At 35.7% G+C, this 16,521-nt stretch overlaps 1 protein-coding gene across 3 annotated transcripts; it reads left to right on the forward strand.

Moving 5' to 3' along the window:
* Nucleotides 1-248: 248 nt before the first annotated feature.
* On the forward strand, nucleotides 249-13,539 carry LOC131165799 (probable Histone-lysine N-methyltransferase ATXR5). 3 transcript variants are annotated; one of them, XM_058123899.1, is made up of 7 exons: nucleotides 249-720; nucleotides 851-931; nucleotides 3,340-3,385; nucleotides 11,977-12,206; nucleotides 12,307-12,407; nucleotides 12,574-12,786; nucleotides 13,019-13,539. In XM_058123899.1, the coding sequence occupies exons 1-7, from the start codon at nucleotides 391-393 to the stop codon at nucleotides 13,176-13,178; spliced, it is 1,161 nt and encodes a 386-aa protein (XP_057979882.1). In that variant the 5' UTR covers nucleotides 249-390; the 3' UTR covers nucleotides 13,179-13,539. The 3 variants fall into 3 exon arrangements, with proteins under 3 accessions (XP_057979882.1, XP_057979874.1, XP_057979890.1); XM_058123891.1 differs by lacking the exon at nucleotides 3,340-3,385 and having other exon boundaries at nucleotides 259-727; nucleotides 851-991; XM_058123907.1 differs by lacking the exon at nucleotides 3,340-3,385 and having other exon boundaries at nucleotides 259-727.
* Nucleotides 13,540-16,521: the final 2,982 nt, after the last annotated feature.

Raw genomic sequence — 16,521 nt, forward strand, 5'->3', positions numbered from 1 at the left:
CCGAATTTACGAGAACACCCTCCAAAGTCTAAGTTCATTTAGTTACTGGGCTTGGTCATTTTGGTCATTTCGAAATCCAAACGGCTAAAAAAGGGTAAAGCTCAAAGCTGACTTGCGAAAGCACCGCACCCTCATATTCCGTGCACCCTTCCAGCGCACTTTATCCAACCAATCACCTCTCTCCACCTCAGCCTGACATAGCGCACAGCACCCCTCTCCCCTAGACTTTCTCTCTCTAGGTTCCCCGCGAGACTCGTCCCTCTTTGTCCCTCTTCATTCTCTCTCGCACAAACCTTCTGAGCATTATACACACCGTAACATTTCACAAATTCCAAGTCCACCCCCTACCAATCGCCAAAATTCCGGCTGTATCCCCCGCCACTCCCGGCCATGGCTCCGTCCTCCTCTGCCGCTTCCACCCACAAACCATCCCCCTGCCACGGCATCGTTTTCCGCGCTGCGCCGCCACAGCTGGCAGCGCAGCCCGCGAAGAAGTTCATGTCGATGGCAGAGGTGATGGCGAACGCGAAATTCGCGGTGGTGGAGCGCGATGACTACGGCGAGGTCATCTGCGAGCAATGCGGCTCCGGTGACCGCGCCGAGGAGCTGCTTCTCTGCGACAAGTGCGATAAAGGTTTCCATATGTTCTGCCTTAGGCCCGTCATGGTCCGTGTTCCGATCGGATCGTGGTTCTGCCCAAAATGTTCTGGCCAGAGACGTGTAAGAAGTAGGGGTTTTTGTGATTTTGACTCTATTTTTTTTTTTAAATTGTGTTTTTCTCTGGCTTGTAATTTTCAGTTGTGCATGCAATGATAAATGCCGCAATGTATGTTTTTGTGCTTCATTTTAGGTTTTCCTCAGACTAAGATTACAGATTTTTTCCGCATTCAGAAATGTGCCAATGTTGTTGAGAAATGTACATCTCCACAAGGTAAGTTGCCGGAATTCATCACCGTCGTCATCTTCGATGTCATCGTAGACATCGTGCTCGGTACTATTGCTCTCATTGTTGGATTATCAGTGATAGTTAATTGAGGTGAATTATTTCTGAAGAGTAGTAGGATTTTTGTTTATAATTTTTTTTTTGATTTCTTTCTGACCAAGCCAAAAACAGCTTAAAATTCGTGCGAAAAGGGAAAAAATAAACGAAATTAGAAATGGGAGAAGACTCCATTTCTAGTGGTGCATGACCTCTCTATTATCTATCTGTATTATGAGAATCCATATTACACATGCAATAAATGGGCCACTACCTTGGAAAGCTGTTGAAAAACTGTGTTGCATTACAGTGGGTATGATTTTCAAATGTAGCAGGAAGTGTTAGATATGGAAACTTTTATGAAAAAAATAATATTTCAGAAAGTGGAGATTTATTTGAAGAGTGATGCAAACTGCAATTAGATATGTAGAAGTCATTAGAATTAGAAGTGTTCTGGGAAAACAGCAACAACAACAGCGATAATCCTTAAGTCCCACAAGGTGTGGTCGACTACATGAATTTTTTTTTCTCCAATTCACCCGATCGAGAGCATTTTCCTCAACTGAATTAAGGGCTATTGAGCCCTTCCTCATTACATCATTCCAAGTTATTTTGGACCTACCCATACCCTTTCCATGCCAGAAACAATAACTAATTCATTCCTCCTCACAGGTGCTCTAGTAGGCCTACGCTTCAAATACCTAAATCATCTAAGTCGTCCCTCCCATATCTTGTCTTTGACCGGTGCTAGTTAAGCCTAAATTATTGTGTATGTATTCGTTTCTTAGTTTATATTTTAATGTTATTCCACTCATCCAACTTGACATTCGCATTTTGGTAACTTTTACTTTTTGTATACGTTGTTTTTTAGTTCCCCAACAATTTGAACCATAAAGCATAGTGGGCTTTATAGCTGTCTTATAAAACATTTCTTTTGATTTTAAGGGTATTATATGATCACACAACACACCTTTTAAAATGCTTTGAGAACTTTGGAATCATAAAACTGTCAATATAAAATTTTTCAATGCTGTATTGTAAAATTACATATGCTGTCCCAACTTTTTGGGGAGAATCATCAGCATTGTGGTGATAAGGATTGTGGTGTTTTACTGGGATCATTAATTGCTGGTGCACCTACACATCAGATAAGGTTACATTACTTATTTAGAAGTGTCTCTAATCATGGCTCTCCAATGTCTTCAATTTATTATTATTTTTAATAACTAAAATTGCCTTGTGGCCGCATTTTTAATTTTAAACTTTATTGTTTTGCATAATCTAATAACTTCAAAAACTAAAGAATTTGCATACTGCTATGGTATCAATTAAGACACTATTGTCAGGCTCATATAAAAATTTGATTTGAACTTATTTGCTAGACATGTGCATTTGCCATGAATATTTTTGAAAGATAGGTATAGAATGATGAAAGCATCAGTGTCTGGCTCAAAAAAGAAAGTCTTAGCAGTGAATGTGTCCATCTGCCTATGAATATTTAAAAGGTAAAATATAATAATGAAATTGCAAATGCATGTGCAACAAGCATGTGATGCATTGGTATATGATGTGGAGATCAACAGAGAATATTGTTATTAGAATTACCAACTCTGATATTTTATGTAGTTACTTGAAGTGGCATTGATCTAGGAGCAAGTGTGATGAAGTTGGTAGATGTAGAATAGTCTATGATTGGAAATGTCTATGTAAATTTAAAATGTGCTTGAGCACAAGCATGACCTCAAAATATTTCTTCAGTTATTTAAAACTTTGACATGTATGCGCAACTCAAAACTAGTATTGAGTTTTCCCTTGTTGGGACAAATGTAGTCCTGAATCAAGGGTATTGAACTCTTGCTTGTTTGGGGCGGCTTGTTACTAAAGGAGGAAAAGATTCTATTTTCTAAGGACAGTCAACCCCATTCAGGGGACTCCAGGCCTTTTTTTAAAACATTGTTTATCACCTTAGGAAATTTTTCAGGAAATAGTAATTGTTAAGAAAGAACTTCTAATATAATTGTGAAACTAGTTTCTTCCTTACCCAGCACAATTTGTGATGAACATGCAACAATGTTTTTAAAAAAAGCCAGTCCCCTGAATGGGGTTGACTGTCCTTAGAAAATAGAATCTTTTCCTCCCTTAGTCATTAAATTTCCTTAGTAACCTCTATATACCACCTACGCACTCCTTTCTTTCCTAAAACCCATCTTACTTTCTTGGTTATTCTATCATTGGCTTTCTCTAGGTCAGTAAAAACCATTTTCCATATGAATATACAAACTGCAATTTATATTCTGTTGATCCAAACTAAATAAGGAGTTTGAGGTTTTTACCTTTTGGGCATTTATTACCATGTGTAGGTCTTGTGGGGGTTCTATGTAAGAAACAGTGAGTCAAGGTTGCAAGGTGAGAGCATATCCTTGTATAAGAGGTCTTGTAACTAAGATATTTTGTTGTTGAAATATCAAAATTGAATAAAAGTATTTTTTCGATGTTATGGACATTGCATTATTGATTGATTAAATACAATATCTGAGTTTCTTTCGAAGCATTTATCAATGTGTTAAATGTACCAGTAGATCTATGGATGCCTTGATAAAATATTCTCGTCCATGCATAAAGTTGTTAAATTTGTTCTGCACCATGAGTGGTATGTATCTAATTTGAGAAAACTGCAATTAATATTCACATGCTCTACACTTTAGTAGGATTGAAGCTATTATTTGCACTACAGTGACAAAGTGGATCTATCTCAAGGGAGAGGCTCTGCTCAGCTTTCCTATTTTATAGTCTGTGTTCACGATACTGCTTTTATCATTTTTATGTCCAGAGATAATGCCATCCTATTGTCTTTGTTTGTTTGTTTTTTTTTTCCTCGCCATTGTCATTGCTTTCTAATTTTATCAGTTAATTAGCTTTTCTCTAGTTTTTTATTTGGTAACTGGTGAGTACCTATACTTCTGCATGATTATGAATCAAGTAGCTGGTTCTTTAGAGAAGGTATCACTTGGTCAGTTGGTCTACACTTGTGATTATGTCAAAAAAGGACGGGATTAGTGCAAAACTGTGAGTAAAGTAGACAAATTATAGCTGCCTACCATGACAAATTTAGGATTTAAGGAGAATTTTATGCCAGGAATAACAATTCAAAATCTGCAAGTTTCTTAAAATTTATTGGCATGTTGATGCATCTCCTGATATATATCCAGAGCCTAGTTATATATTCATTTCAACTGAGCTTTTATAATGCAAAAAAAATTGCTCATTATGTTGAATTATCTTTAAAATGTCAATAACCTAGATAGGATATAAATCTCTATATATGGCTAAGGATGGAGTAAGCATTAAAGTATGAGAATGGAAGACAAATTATTCTGCAGAGATATTCTGACAGGTTTGGGATAAAAAATCTCTAAATCTGTAGACTCTCTGCAGAGATATTGGACATACCAAGAATTTCAAAATTTGGGAACTCATTGGGTAATATTTTTTGAAAATCTGTTGACTTTTTGCTATTTATCTTGATGTGTTCAACCCCAATGTCTCAAGTTCTAAATCAATATTTCAACTCATATTTTATAACGAAAGGACATCGATTATCCTGCTGAAATATCTTATAAATGTTGTTGACATTCCTTAAATGATTGACAAATTGATGATATTATCAACAGTTTTGAGTAATTCTTTACAACATTTTGGCCTGTCTTTCACTATCATTGAAATACTGCTTCCTCTATTATTATTTTTTCCAAATAATTTTATTTTTTCTTTTGTAAAATAGTTGATTCCTTCAGTCTCAACATAAGTAGTCAACCTATACCTAATTCTTTTTTTAAAAAATTTTATTTTATATATTTTCATTTTTTTACCATTTTGATATTTTCCAATACATATACAGATACTGTAGCTTGAGACATTGTCAATTTGGCACCTGAGTTAACTGCCTGAAGGTTAATATTTTTGTTAGTATTATAATGCATAGGGTAATCGAAGATCAAGCATCATCATCTACATATTCCGAGGTTGGTAGTTTAGGTTGATTTGTGTCCTTGGAGTGCTTTTTGACTGAAAGTTGCCATGTTTGCTAATATCTAATTAATGATGGAAATTTGCACTGCTAATAAAATATATTCTATGAATATGTTATCTTATTATTATACATTTGCAATGCATATAATTGGATTCCTTATTTAGTTTGTGGCATAGGATAGTACACATCCTGTACTGAATAAGTTCCCCAGTAATAGATGAGAGGTGTATTGGAATCCAAAATACATTTGGAATGACATGCAATGTTGTTGTTGTTGTTAGTGTTTGAAAACCATACGTTAAATTTATCAAAATTAATTAAATCTTTCAAAAGCCAGAGTTTGCTCCATATATTCGTGACACCTCAGAACCCAATCAAACATGGGTAAGCTTCTTTAGAAACGTCCGATTAATCCTCTAAATTATGATCCCTCGACAGCAATAATTTGGAACATTTTTAGATCTTGATATTTTGTCCATGATTCTGTGATGAAAGTCTGTTTCTAGTTTTCCATGCTGGGTGCATATTGCAAATTGTTTGTATATGTATTAGGAAAGGAAAAGGGCGGTTGAGGTGAAAGAAACCAGGGAAAAGAGATGATAGTAGTTTTTAGTATTAGTGCCCTGGGATATATCTATTGACCACAATTTTGGTATTAATCGACACCAGTACCATTTTCTGATCCAGATTGTATTGGTGATTTTCGAAACCTGCAGCACTGATGGCAATAGACAATGATGGTGTTGGCCGCCTCCAGAGTATCAATGTTGCAGTGGGGGTACCTGTAATGCTGACTGCAGCATTCATATCAGTGGCAGAAGTAGGCAATAGTGGTGGTGGCAGCAAAAGACAAGGTGGTCTTTGTTGGTGTCTTCATAGAGTCTTAAGAGTTGAGCATAGGTTTGACTGGTAAAGCTAGTTTTCTTTGTCATTACTCAATTATGAAAAATAAGACTTGTTTTCAAAAGTATACAGGCCCAATATAATTGAAGAGAACTTTTACTTCCGTTGGTAGTGTCTCGTATATACTAACCAAATGGGATTTTTCTTGAGTATCTGGGATTAACATGATGCAAAATAAAGATGTGGCAAGGATATCTGATACATTTAATGTAAATTTACTGGCTGAGTGTTAAGTCATTATATGAACTAATAGCTTAGTCGTTAGGTTGTGAGCCAACAATGTATATCAAATCTTAATACTTTTCCTACTTTTAGAGCCTGATTGATCATAGACATGTATTAAATTATAGCCATTTTGACGAATATGTTAATTTTAATAGTAGAAATTAAACACGGGCAACATGAGTATAACCATTGATTTGATACAATGTTAAGCCACTAGTCGCGACTCAACCAAGAAGCTTGAGCCATTAGGTTCTGAGCCAGTAATCTATATCAAGCTTTGACATTGACAGAAGGGCATACAAAACATCTGTAGCCTAATCATAGGTAAAAAAAAGGGTGTCCATTGGTCGTAAGGCTCCCTACTTTGCGAGGGTAGGGGGAGGGTTTCACAATGTATGCAACCTTATCCATGCTTTTATGCAGAGAGACTGTTTCCTTGGACTCAAAACATGTGATTAACTGGTCACAAAGGAGTAACCTTACCGTTGATCCAAGGGTTGTCTTTCATTTTTTATTTTTTAATTGGTAGCCTAATCATAGATGTAAAGAAAAAATTTAGGCTTAATTTTTTTTAATAGGAAGGTTTATATGAATCATTGGGAAGTAAGGATTTTGGTCTTTTTTTCTTTTATTTTCATTGAAGTGTTTTAAATTACCACTTTACCTAAAAGCTTAAACTATTATGTTGTAGGCCAACAATATATATCAAGCTTTAGCACTCTCCTACACATGCAGATGGACATACATGGAGGGATAAACACACAATATGTAACACCCATTATAGGGTGTAAGTAATTTTTTTAAACACCACAAAATAAATGCAGGCAAGGAGACTAGAACCCAGGACCTCCTAGTAACTAACTCTAATACCATGTTAGATTAACACTTTACATAAAATCTTAAGCTATTAGGTTGTGAGTCAACAATATATATCAAGTTTTAACAAAGTGTACATTGAGTGTGACAATGATATTGACTTAACATGAGGGACTGTGCAGGTAGACCTAGTAAAATAGAATTCAAGTGGTGAGAAATGAATTGGAGGATAATACATTATTCAGAGGCGGTGCATGTGTTCAATATGCCTATTTTTTGAATGGACATCTAGTAGATATGTTCAATGAAAGGAAGAGATTCATGCATATTGAACTGTCGAAAAGTTGTGCAGGATGCAAACGTGTTAACTTCTCATAAAAGAAGAACTTTGGCAAAAAAATTTCATCAAGCTTCACTTCTCATGAAGAGCTCAAGAAAATAATTTCATCAAACCAGTACTCGTTAAAGATACATAACATGGACCATTTTATTCTCTATAATAAGAGTGGAGAATTGGAAAAGAATTTACAATTCGGTTATGATTTGTGTCATAAAACTTCTAAGTTCAATGAAAGTGGATGGAACCATTGCAGATATTTGCTCCAAATATATGTCCTGATGTTTTGTCCTTGGATTATGATGAGGTAGATGATGGTGGTGAAAATCTTGGTTTTAAGTTTGTTTTCGGTCATCCATGGTCTATGTGAAACTATTTGCTCGTTTGCTCTACAAAAGCATGTACATTTTTTGTGCCATTATGGAAGATGTTCTCTTTCCCTTGATTTATTAATTGTACTACCACATTTATTGAAATCCTATCCTTGCTTACTAGTATTCCACATGAATATTGTACTTCAGTAATTGCACACTTTTTAGGTTGTCTGTTTTATGCTCGGATTAAATTTTGATTTTCTATGATTTTCATTTGTTGTGATATGTGGCTCACATACTGAGTGGAAAGCATACGCAAAGGGAAAACATGAAAGAAATCAAACAGCAGCAAGGGAAACCGTCGACAGTAAGGCTCTAATTGTCGACGGTTTGGAGCAGTGTTTCAGACAAATTGCATTCTGTCTGAAACCGTTGACGGTTTGGCTCGGGACACCCAACACAGATTTCAAATTTTGAAAGGTGGATGTTAATATGGTTGGAGTTTGGAGGGAAGACCTCTGGAAACTCTATATATATGTCATATCTGATGTATTTAGAGTATGATTTTTGTAAGAGTTGAGAGGATTGATATTGTTCTTGTAATTTGGACAAAAAGATAGTGAATCCTTGCCGTTTGCTCCCGTGGATGTAGACATTGCTGAACTACATAATTTCTTATATTATTGTGATTATTATTGCTTTCATATTCTTGCTTTGGTTGTGGATTGGTCTGTATATTCATCATTAAAGTGCTGGGTTGTGTGTTTGATCCTTTACACATAATTATTCTGCTGTGCAATTTGGGTTTTTCACAACAAATTGATATCAAAGCATTGTTGTAATGGCCTCAAGATCTTCAATTGCGAATTTTGACATTGTCAAGTTTGATGGAATCGGGAATTTCGATTTGTGGCAGAGAAGGATAAAGGATCTCTCAGTGTAGTAAGGTATGGTGAAGGTCTTATACGGAATTCAACTGGAAGACATGGATGAAGCAACTTGGATTGAATTGGAGGCAAATATAGTATCAACCATTTGACTTTGTTTGGCTTGACGTGTTGTATCAAGTCATGGATGAGGATTCTCCGGCAGCAATTTGGTGGAAACTGGAAAGCCGGTATATATCTAAGTCTTTATCGAATAAATTGTTTCTTAAGCAAAGGTTGTATTGGTTTAAGATGGCGGAGGGTTCGGGTTTGAACCAACATATCAACACATTAAATCAGATTATGAGTGATTTGATGTGTGTTGATGTAAAGTTTGAGGAGGAAGACATGGCGCTAATACTATTGAATTCCCTACCTGCGTCTCACACGTATGAGAATTTAGCTACCACTTTGACATAGGACAAAGAAAGCCTAAATTTGGAAGAGGTGACAAGCGCATTGCTCGGTTTTCATCAAAGAAAAATGGTTAACGATGAAGTTTCATATGTTGAAGGGCTCGTGGTGAAGAGTAACCAGGAATGTGGGAGACATTAAGTCTCGGAGCAGATCTCGATTGTAGTCCGGGAAGAGGAAGAACATAAAGTGTTTTAGGTGCGATAAATTTGGGTACATAAGACCACAATGTTCGAAGTGGAAGAAAGGGGCTGAGTATCAGAAGGATCCGTTAAAATTTGCAAATGTAGTGGAAGGAGACTAACTCAAGAAGCAATGATGGAGATATGTTATGTGTCGAGTTCAGAGTGCCTCACAGATAATTCTTGGATCCTAAATACCAGATGCTCTTATCACATGACAGCAAATAGAAAATGGTTCAACACGTACAGGTCAGTTAATATTGGTTGTGTTTCGATGGGAAATGATATTTCATGAAAAATAATTGGTATTGGAAATGCCAAAATCATAATGTATGATGGTGTTGTGAGAACCATATGTGATGTTAGACATGTACCGAGTCTAAGAAAGAATGTAATTTCATTGGGCACTTTAGTTTGTAACGGATATATTTACAAGTCTTAAAGTGGAGAAATAAAAGTGTGTGAAGGCGATTCGATAGTAATGAAAGGACAAAAGATAGCGGGAAATATCTATGCACTGCAGGGTGTTACAGTTATAGGTGGAGCTGCATTTGTAGAATCTGAGTCAGATGTTCTGTGGCATATGCGGTTAGGGCATATTGGTGACTACATGTATTCAGATGTTTGGAGATCGGTGAGGATAACATCACAGGGTAGACATAAGTATTTCGTGGGTTTATCACGAAAGGTCTTGGTGTATCTCATGGCACAAGTTTAATGTGTTTATCAGGTTTAACTTGTGCTTGAGGTGGAGAACCATATCGGGAGAGAGATCCTCAGGTTAGACATTGTGACCGAGTACGCTAGTTTTGTTCAAGGAGTTTTGTGAGCAGGACAGGTTATATGTAGGGCTTGCAAGGAACTTCTTGGTAAAGTCAACGAGTATGATGCGTTTCTCGTTTAACCGATCGCCGAAGGTATCACTCGATGGGAGAGTTGCAGGTGAATTGTAGGCAGGTTTTGCGGTAGACTACTTGGGTGTGAGTGTATGTCCACTGGTGCACTATTCTCGTGATGTAAGATCTAGGTTTGGTGTTATGCCCGGACAGTATATCTTACTGAGGTATAAGAAAGGTGAGTTCAAGTTGGGTGATCCTGTGGCAAACAAAGGGGTGATTGAGGACAGGATTTTTGGTGATAAAGCCACGGGGCAGCGTACTCAAGTAAAGGAAAAGAAGCAAATGCCAGAAAATTGTGGCAGCAACAAACATGTAATTCAGGTGGAGTTAGATACTCAAAGCAGAAATGCAGGGAGTTCAATCTCGGGTTAACTGTTTCACAATATAAATGGACATGTGATACAGGTTGAGCTACAGACTCAGGTTAGAGATGACATTGTTTATATTGCAGGGAGTTTCAGTTCAGGAAACTAGCAAGATCACGGTGGGCCTTGGTGCACTATCAAACCACCACTCAGGTATAAATTTAGCATTATGGTATTTTCTGCATTCATTACTACTAGCAATAAGGTTCCTACTATTTTTAATTTGCAGTGAACAATGAAAGGAAAATAGTTGGATGAGTGTTATGATGGAGGAAAGGAAAGTATTGCATAAGAATCAGATGTGGGAGTTGGTGAGAAGTCCAGTTAGGAAAGAGGGTGATAGGATGTAAGAGAGTGATATATCTGTTGTGTGTAAGTGACATGTTATTAGTGGGAAGACTTTGACTAAAGCTAATCAGTTGGAAACTCTGTTGAAAGGTTTTGACATAAAGATTTTGGGTATGACCAAGAAGAGTCTTGGTTTGAAAATTCGCATAAATAGAGCTGCAGGGAGATTAGTGTTATCTCATGGTGACTTTGTGGACAAAACCACTGGGAGACTTTGTTTCCCATCTAAAGGGGTTTTTGTGGAGAACCGATATGAAATGTCTACTGCTCGGTACCTAAGGACGTACGATGATGTTTGGGATATATCAAAGTCTTCCATGATGGAGCAATGGGGTGTTTCGACAGGCGACAGAGTGGTCCGTCAGTTGTGAGATTTATTGAAGATTATGTAGGGGGCTTTGATGATAGAATGTTTACAGTAGGTTTTGCGTTTACTATTGTGGGAATGCCTTGTTGGAAACCCAGGGTGAAGCCTTCGGGTGTAACATCAACAACTAAATGGGGTTTATGGCAGAAGTCGAAGTTGTCATGAGTAAGTTCAAGCATTGCTTGGACTTGGTGTTTGTCTCCAGTTGCTAGACAGGAGGCGGTCCCAACCTAACGTCCCAAGTTCAAGGTGGAGCAGCGGATTCATGTTTTCAGTTTCTCCTAAGGGGCGTATGTTCGCTAAGATGGAGATTGTTGTGATATGTGACTCACATACTGAGTGGAAAACATACACAGAGGGAAAACATGAAAGAAATCAAGTAGGAGCAGGGGAAACCGTCGATGGTAAGGCTCTAACCATCGACGGTTTGGAGCAATGCTTCAGAAAAATTGCATTATGTCTGAAACCGTTGACAGTTGGACTCAGGATACCCAGCACAAATTTCAAATTTTGAAAGGTGAACATTAATTTAGTTGAGGTTTGGAGGGAAAACCTCCAGAAACTCTATATATATGTCATATCTGATGTATTTAGAGTATGATGGTTGTAAGAGTTGAGAAAATTGATGTATTGTTCTTGTAATTTGGACAAAAAGATAATGAATCATTGTCGTTTGCTCCCATTGATGTAAACATTGTCGAACCACGTTATTTTTTGTGTCCTTATGATTATTATTGCTTTCATATAGTTGTGATTGTGGATTGTTCTGAATTAAATTGCTGCATTGTGTCTTTGATCCTTTACACAAATATTTTTCTGTGCAATTTAGGTTTTTAACAACACCATTGATGCAACCTTTTTGTTTTTTCAGACATGAGAAAGCGTCGAAAACGTTCTGGGTCATTAGTCTTATACAAGAAAAGAAGGAGACTGTTGCCATTTACTCCAACAGAAGATCCTGCACGAAGGTTGAAACAAATGGGTTCCCTAGCTACTGCCTTAACAGCATTGAAGATGGAATTCAGTGATGGCCTCACTTACATGTTAGTCATGGCTCCTAAATCAGCCAATCAGGCAAAATTTGAAAATGGTGGCATGCAGGTTCTGAACTCGAATGTTTCAGATTTAAGTTCTGCGGAGAATTTTAAACTTCCTGCGAGGTACATGTTATCTTAGCATCTGTTATGTAATTTTCAATTAGGTGCTTTCCAGAGAAGATGCAGAAACCGTGGAATACTGCAAAGCCATGTGTAAAAGAGGCGATTGTCCTCCCCTTGCAGTAGTCTTTGATTCATGTGAAGGGTATGTTAGTCTCGAGTTCATTTCTTTTCAAAAATACATATTGAACAGGAGCATGGGCCTGTGGCGCATCTCCCTAATGGGAAGTTCTTGGTTTGTCAGTGCACGCATGTGGGTATTTTTCTATTATAATGATTTTTAACACATTCCTTTTAAATATTTGATGCAGTTATACAGTCGAGGCTGATGGTCATATAAAAGATATGACATTTATCACAGAATACACTGGTGATGTGGATTACATCAAGAACCGTGAACATGATGACTGTGATAGCATGATGACCCTTCTTTTAGCTACAGATCCATCCAAAAGTCTTGTGATCTGTCCCGATAAGCGAGGAAATATTGCTCGCTTTATTAATGGAATTAATAATCATACTCCGTAAGGCTTTGTACCCTGCCCCATGTTGTCCATATTTCTGACTCAACTACTTCCCTGTTGCAACACCGGCCCTCCGGTGGTGTTGCTTAGTTTTCCATATTTTTTTTTTGTGGAGCTTGGCACATAGCGAACATTGTATTACATAATTCTATATCGCTGTGTGCCAAGTATTTTCTTTGGGTTTGAAATGCCAGACCGACACTCTGCTTGAATCCTTTCCGATTTTGTGCAGGGAGGGAAGGAAGAAGCAGAATCTTAAGTGCGTAAGATACAATGTCGATGGTGAATGCCGTGTCTTTTTGGTTGCTACTCGTGACATTGCTGAAGGGGAACGATTATATTATGACTATAATGGATATGAGCATGAATACCCAACACATCATTTCGTCTGAGATTTCATATATAGATGAAATCAATTTCTAACAATATGCAGGATCATCGATCGTGTAGTTTTGGATCCCATTGAATCCTCCCCATTTTTCATTCTCTTCCACAGTTCACCCATTGTTGTGTAGGGCCAACACATCTTTTTCCAATTGGTTCCATTGGGCTCTTCGGCTTAATTTATCATGTAGTGCTGGCCGATTCTGTGGCCCCGAGAGAATTAGATCAGGCGATGGCAATTTTTGTTGTCTAATAATTTAGCATAGGAAAAACTCAAATGTCTCAGAAATAGGATCTGTTATACATTGTCTTTGTTAACACATCTGTAACACAATTTTTAATAAAGACTCTAGCCTAATTTCATGATTATCTTTTTCTAGCTTTGAAGCTGCCTGTAGTTGTCTTTCATTTATGTGCATTCCTTCTTTATTCTCTTCAAATATATATATATATATATAGAGAGAGAGAGAGAGAGAGAGAGAGAGAGAGAGATGAAGAAGTGACCAATTTCACTGTATTCTCTTGTACCAAAGATTAGGCTATAGCTGTGCTTCAAGTAATCAAGTGGATGTGGCAATTGGTAAATAGGTCCTCTGATGCATTCTTCAGTTACAGAAGGCTGACGGAGGCTGACTCGCATCAGCGCTGGGATTTATCAAAGCATTCAGAGACAAGCATAGGTAGGCGAAGGTAATATATTCAATGCGTTACTTTCTCCCTATAGCCTGTAATTAAATCGCCTCCAGAAAAATGAGAGCCGCTGCTGGCACTGGCCACCGCAATTGGAGCTTGTGTGAACAGATTGGTGATTTTGACGTTGATGGAGCTTCATATCAGCGTTACATGGAGCCAGAATTGCTTCTTGCAGGAGATTTTAATGTGAAAGAGTTTTGCATGTCAGAAACACCATTTTCATATGTTTCTAAAGACAAGCATGTGTGAGAAGATCAAAAGCATACTTGGCTTGGGTAAAAAGTTAGCCATCAGATATAGGGACACCTCTAAGCCGAGGAAGTAGCTAAGAGAACTGAGGTCTTGCTTCTCAAACTGCTGACACAGAAACTGCTTAAGCTTATGAATACCAGAAGTATCATCATTAGTAATGATCATATCATCAACATAACGTAATAGAATAGTGATGCTAGTATCAGTGTGACGAGTAAAAAGAGCTGAATCATAGGGGCTAGAAGCAAACCAAGTTGTGCAACAGTAGAGCTGAACTTGACAAACCAAGCACGGGGAGCTTGCTCAAGCTCATATAATGCACATCGGAGACAACAAACCTTATCAAGAGGATGAAGATACTCTAGAGGAGGCTGCATATATACCACCTCAGTCAAATCACCATGTAAGGAGGCATTCTTGACATCCATCTGAAATAAAGACCATCGTCGGGCAGAGGCAACAGGCAAAAGGAAGCGAACGGAGGTAATACGAGCAACAAAGGCAAATGTCTCCTCATAATCAATGTCATATTATTGCCAGGCCACAGATATGGTAAATGCTGAACTGAGAAAGTATTAAAAGTTACATGTAGTATTTAATAATATTTGAAAATAAATGATATTTAGATACTTAATTTTATTATAGGGTACTATATAATTATTTTTAAATATATTTTAAATTATAAATAATTTTTTTAATTAATAACTTCATTAATGATTATTTTGATTATTTATAATTAAAATATAAATATTCACTATTTAGAAAATGATATAAGATTATTATTTTTAATTAATAATATTTTTTATATTAATGTATATTTATAACATATTACTATCGTATTAAATTATGATAAAAATAATATTATTAATTAAATTTAAAATTTTAATTTATTTAATGTTAATTTAAATTAATAAATAATTCTTGTTCAACCTAAAATGAAATTATAATAATTAATATATATGTATTTTTAAATATATTTTAAACAAAAACATTAATATTTTTATAATTAAAATTTTAAATGTTAATTATATTAGTTGTGGTTAAAATTTAAATACTTTCTATTAACTGAAATAATATATTATTATTTATTAATTAGCACAACTCTTGTTATTAATGTATATATATTAATATATGTTAAAAAATAGTATTAATATCTAAATTAAAATTTTTAGCTTATTTAGTATTAACTAAATTTATAGATTGTTCATTTTATTCATTCTAAAATTTAATTATATTTTATTAATAATTAATGGGTTATAATGCATAAAATAATAATATATGTTAAATTTTTAATTTAAATTTTGATTAATATAATGTTAACTATAATTTCAAATTAATATTTAATTATTTTTATTAAGTAAAAATAGTATAATATTATTTTTTGATTAACAATAATCTCATTCTTAATTTATATTTATAACATATGACTATCGTATTAATTTATGTTAAAATAATATCATTAATTAAATTAACATTTTTAATTTTTAATATTAATTTAAATTAATAGATAGTTCTTCTTCTTCATTCCAAAATCGAATTATGTTTTTTTAGTGCTTAAACTTGAAAATACATATTAAAATAATATATGATTATCTTCTAATGTATTTTATAAATTATAAAATAGCTACAAAATTTCTTATATCTGCAAAATTAGTGTCACTTATAAGTGGCAAAAAAGTAAACTTAAATTGCTTATCAAAATTTACTTGAATAGTTTTTTAAAAAGTGGTTCAGGAAAAATACTTTTTGTAATAAATGTTTGTTGTAGTACAAGTCAAATGTCACTTTTTATTTTTTGTAAAAATGTTTATATTCTAAAAAGACATACACAAACAAGGATACATCTTTTTTTAAAGTTAAAAATCAGGGTATACTTTGTTTTTCAAAAGGGACTCGGTTGACCGAACGTAGTGCGTTATAAATGCCTTAGCCAAATGACTATGTACACGTGGCCAAAGGTTAAAGTTTTGTCATGGCTCGGCCAACCAATCAAAAACAAACTTATCACCCTAGGTCAATCGAAAGTCTAAAACACCTTTTTTAGCGTACTTGGAGGATCGACCTTTCATGTTTTAAAATGGGTCAACTGATCGGCCTTGTTCACTTGACATACCGACCTTAAGGCCAAGCGACCGAACCTATAAAGGTTTGGAAAATCACCTTGGCTCGGCCGACCGGTCCCTCCCACAGCCAGCCAAACCTGCATTGAAATTCAAATGATTGTGTGTGTGTTTGGTCGACCGACGCTGAAAGTCAGTCGACTGAACCCCTCGGGTTCGCGAGTTTTTATCGCACAAAATAGAGGTTAATTTTTAATTAATTTTTTTCCAAAATACCAGTCGTGTCCCCAATGGTAACATTTTTTGGAAAATTTATAAATACCCCTTCATTTGCCCTGATTAGTTA

Source organism: Malania oleifera, chromosome 1, assembly GCF_029873635.1.
Source record: "Malania oleifera isolate guangnan ecotype guangnan chromosome 1, ASM2987363v1, whole genome shotgun sequence".
Classification (NCBI taxonomy): Eukaryota; Viridiplantae; Streptophyta; class Magnoliopsida; order Santalales; family Ximeniaceae; genus Malania; species Malania oleifera.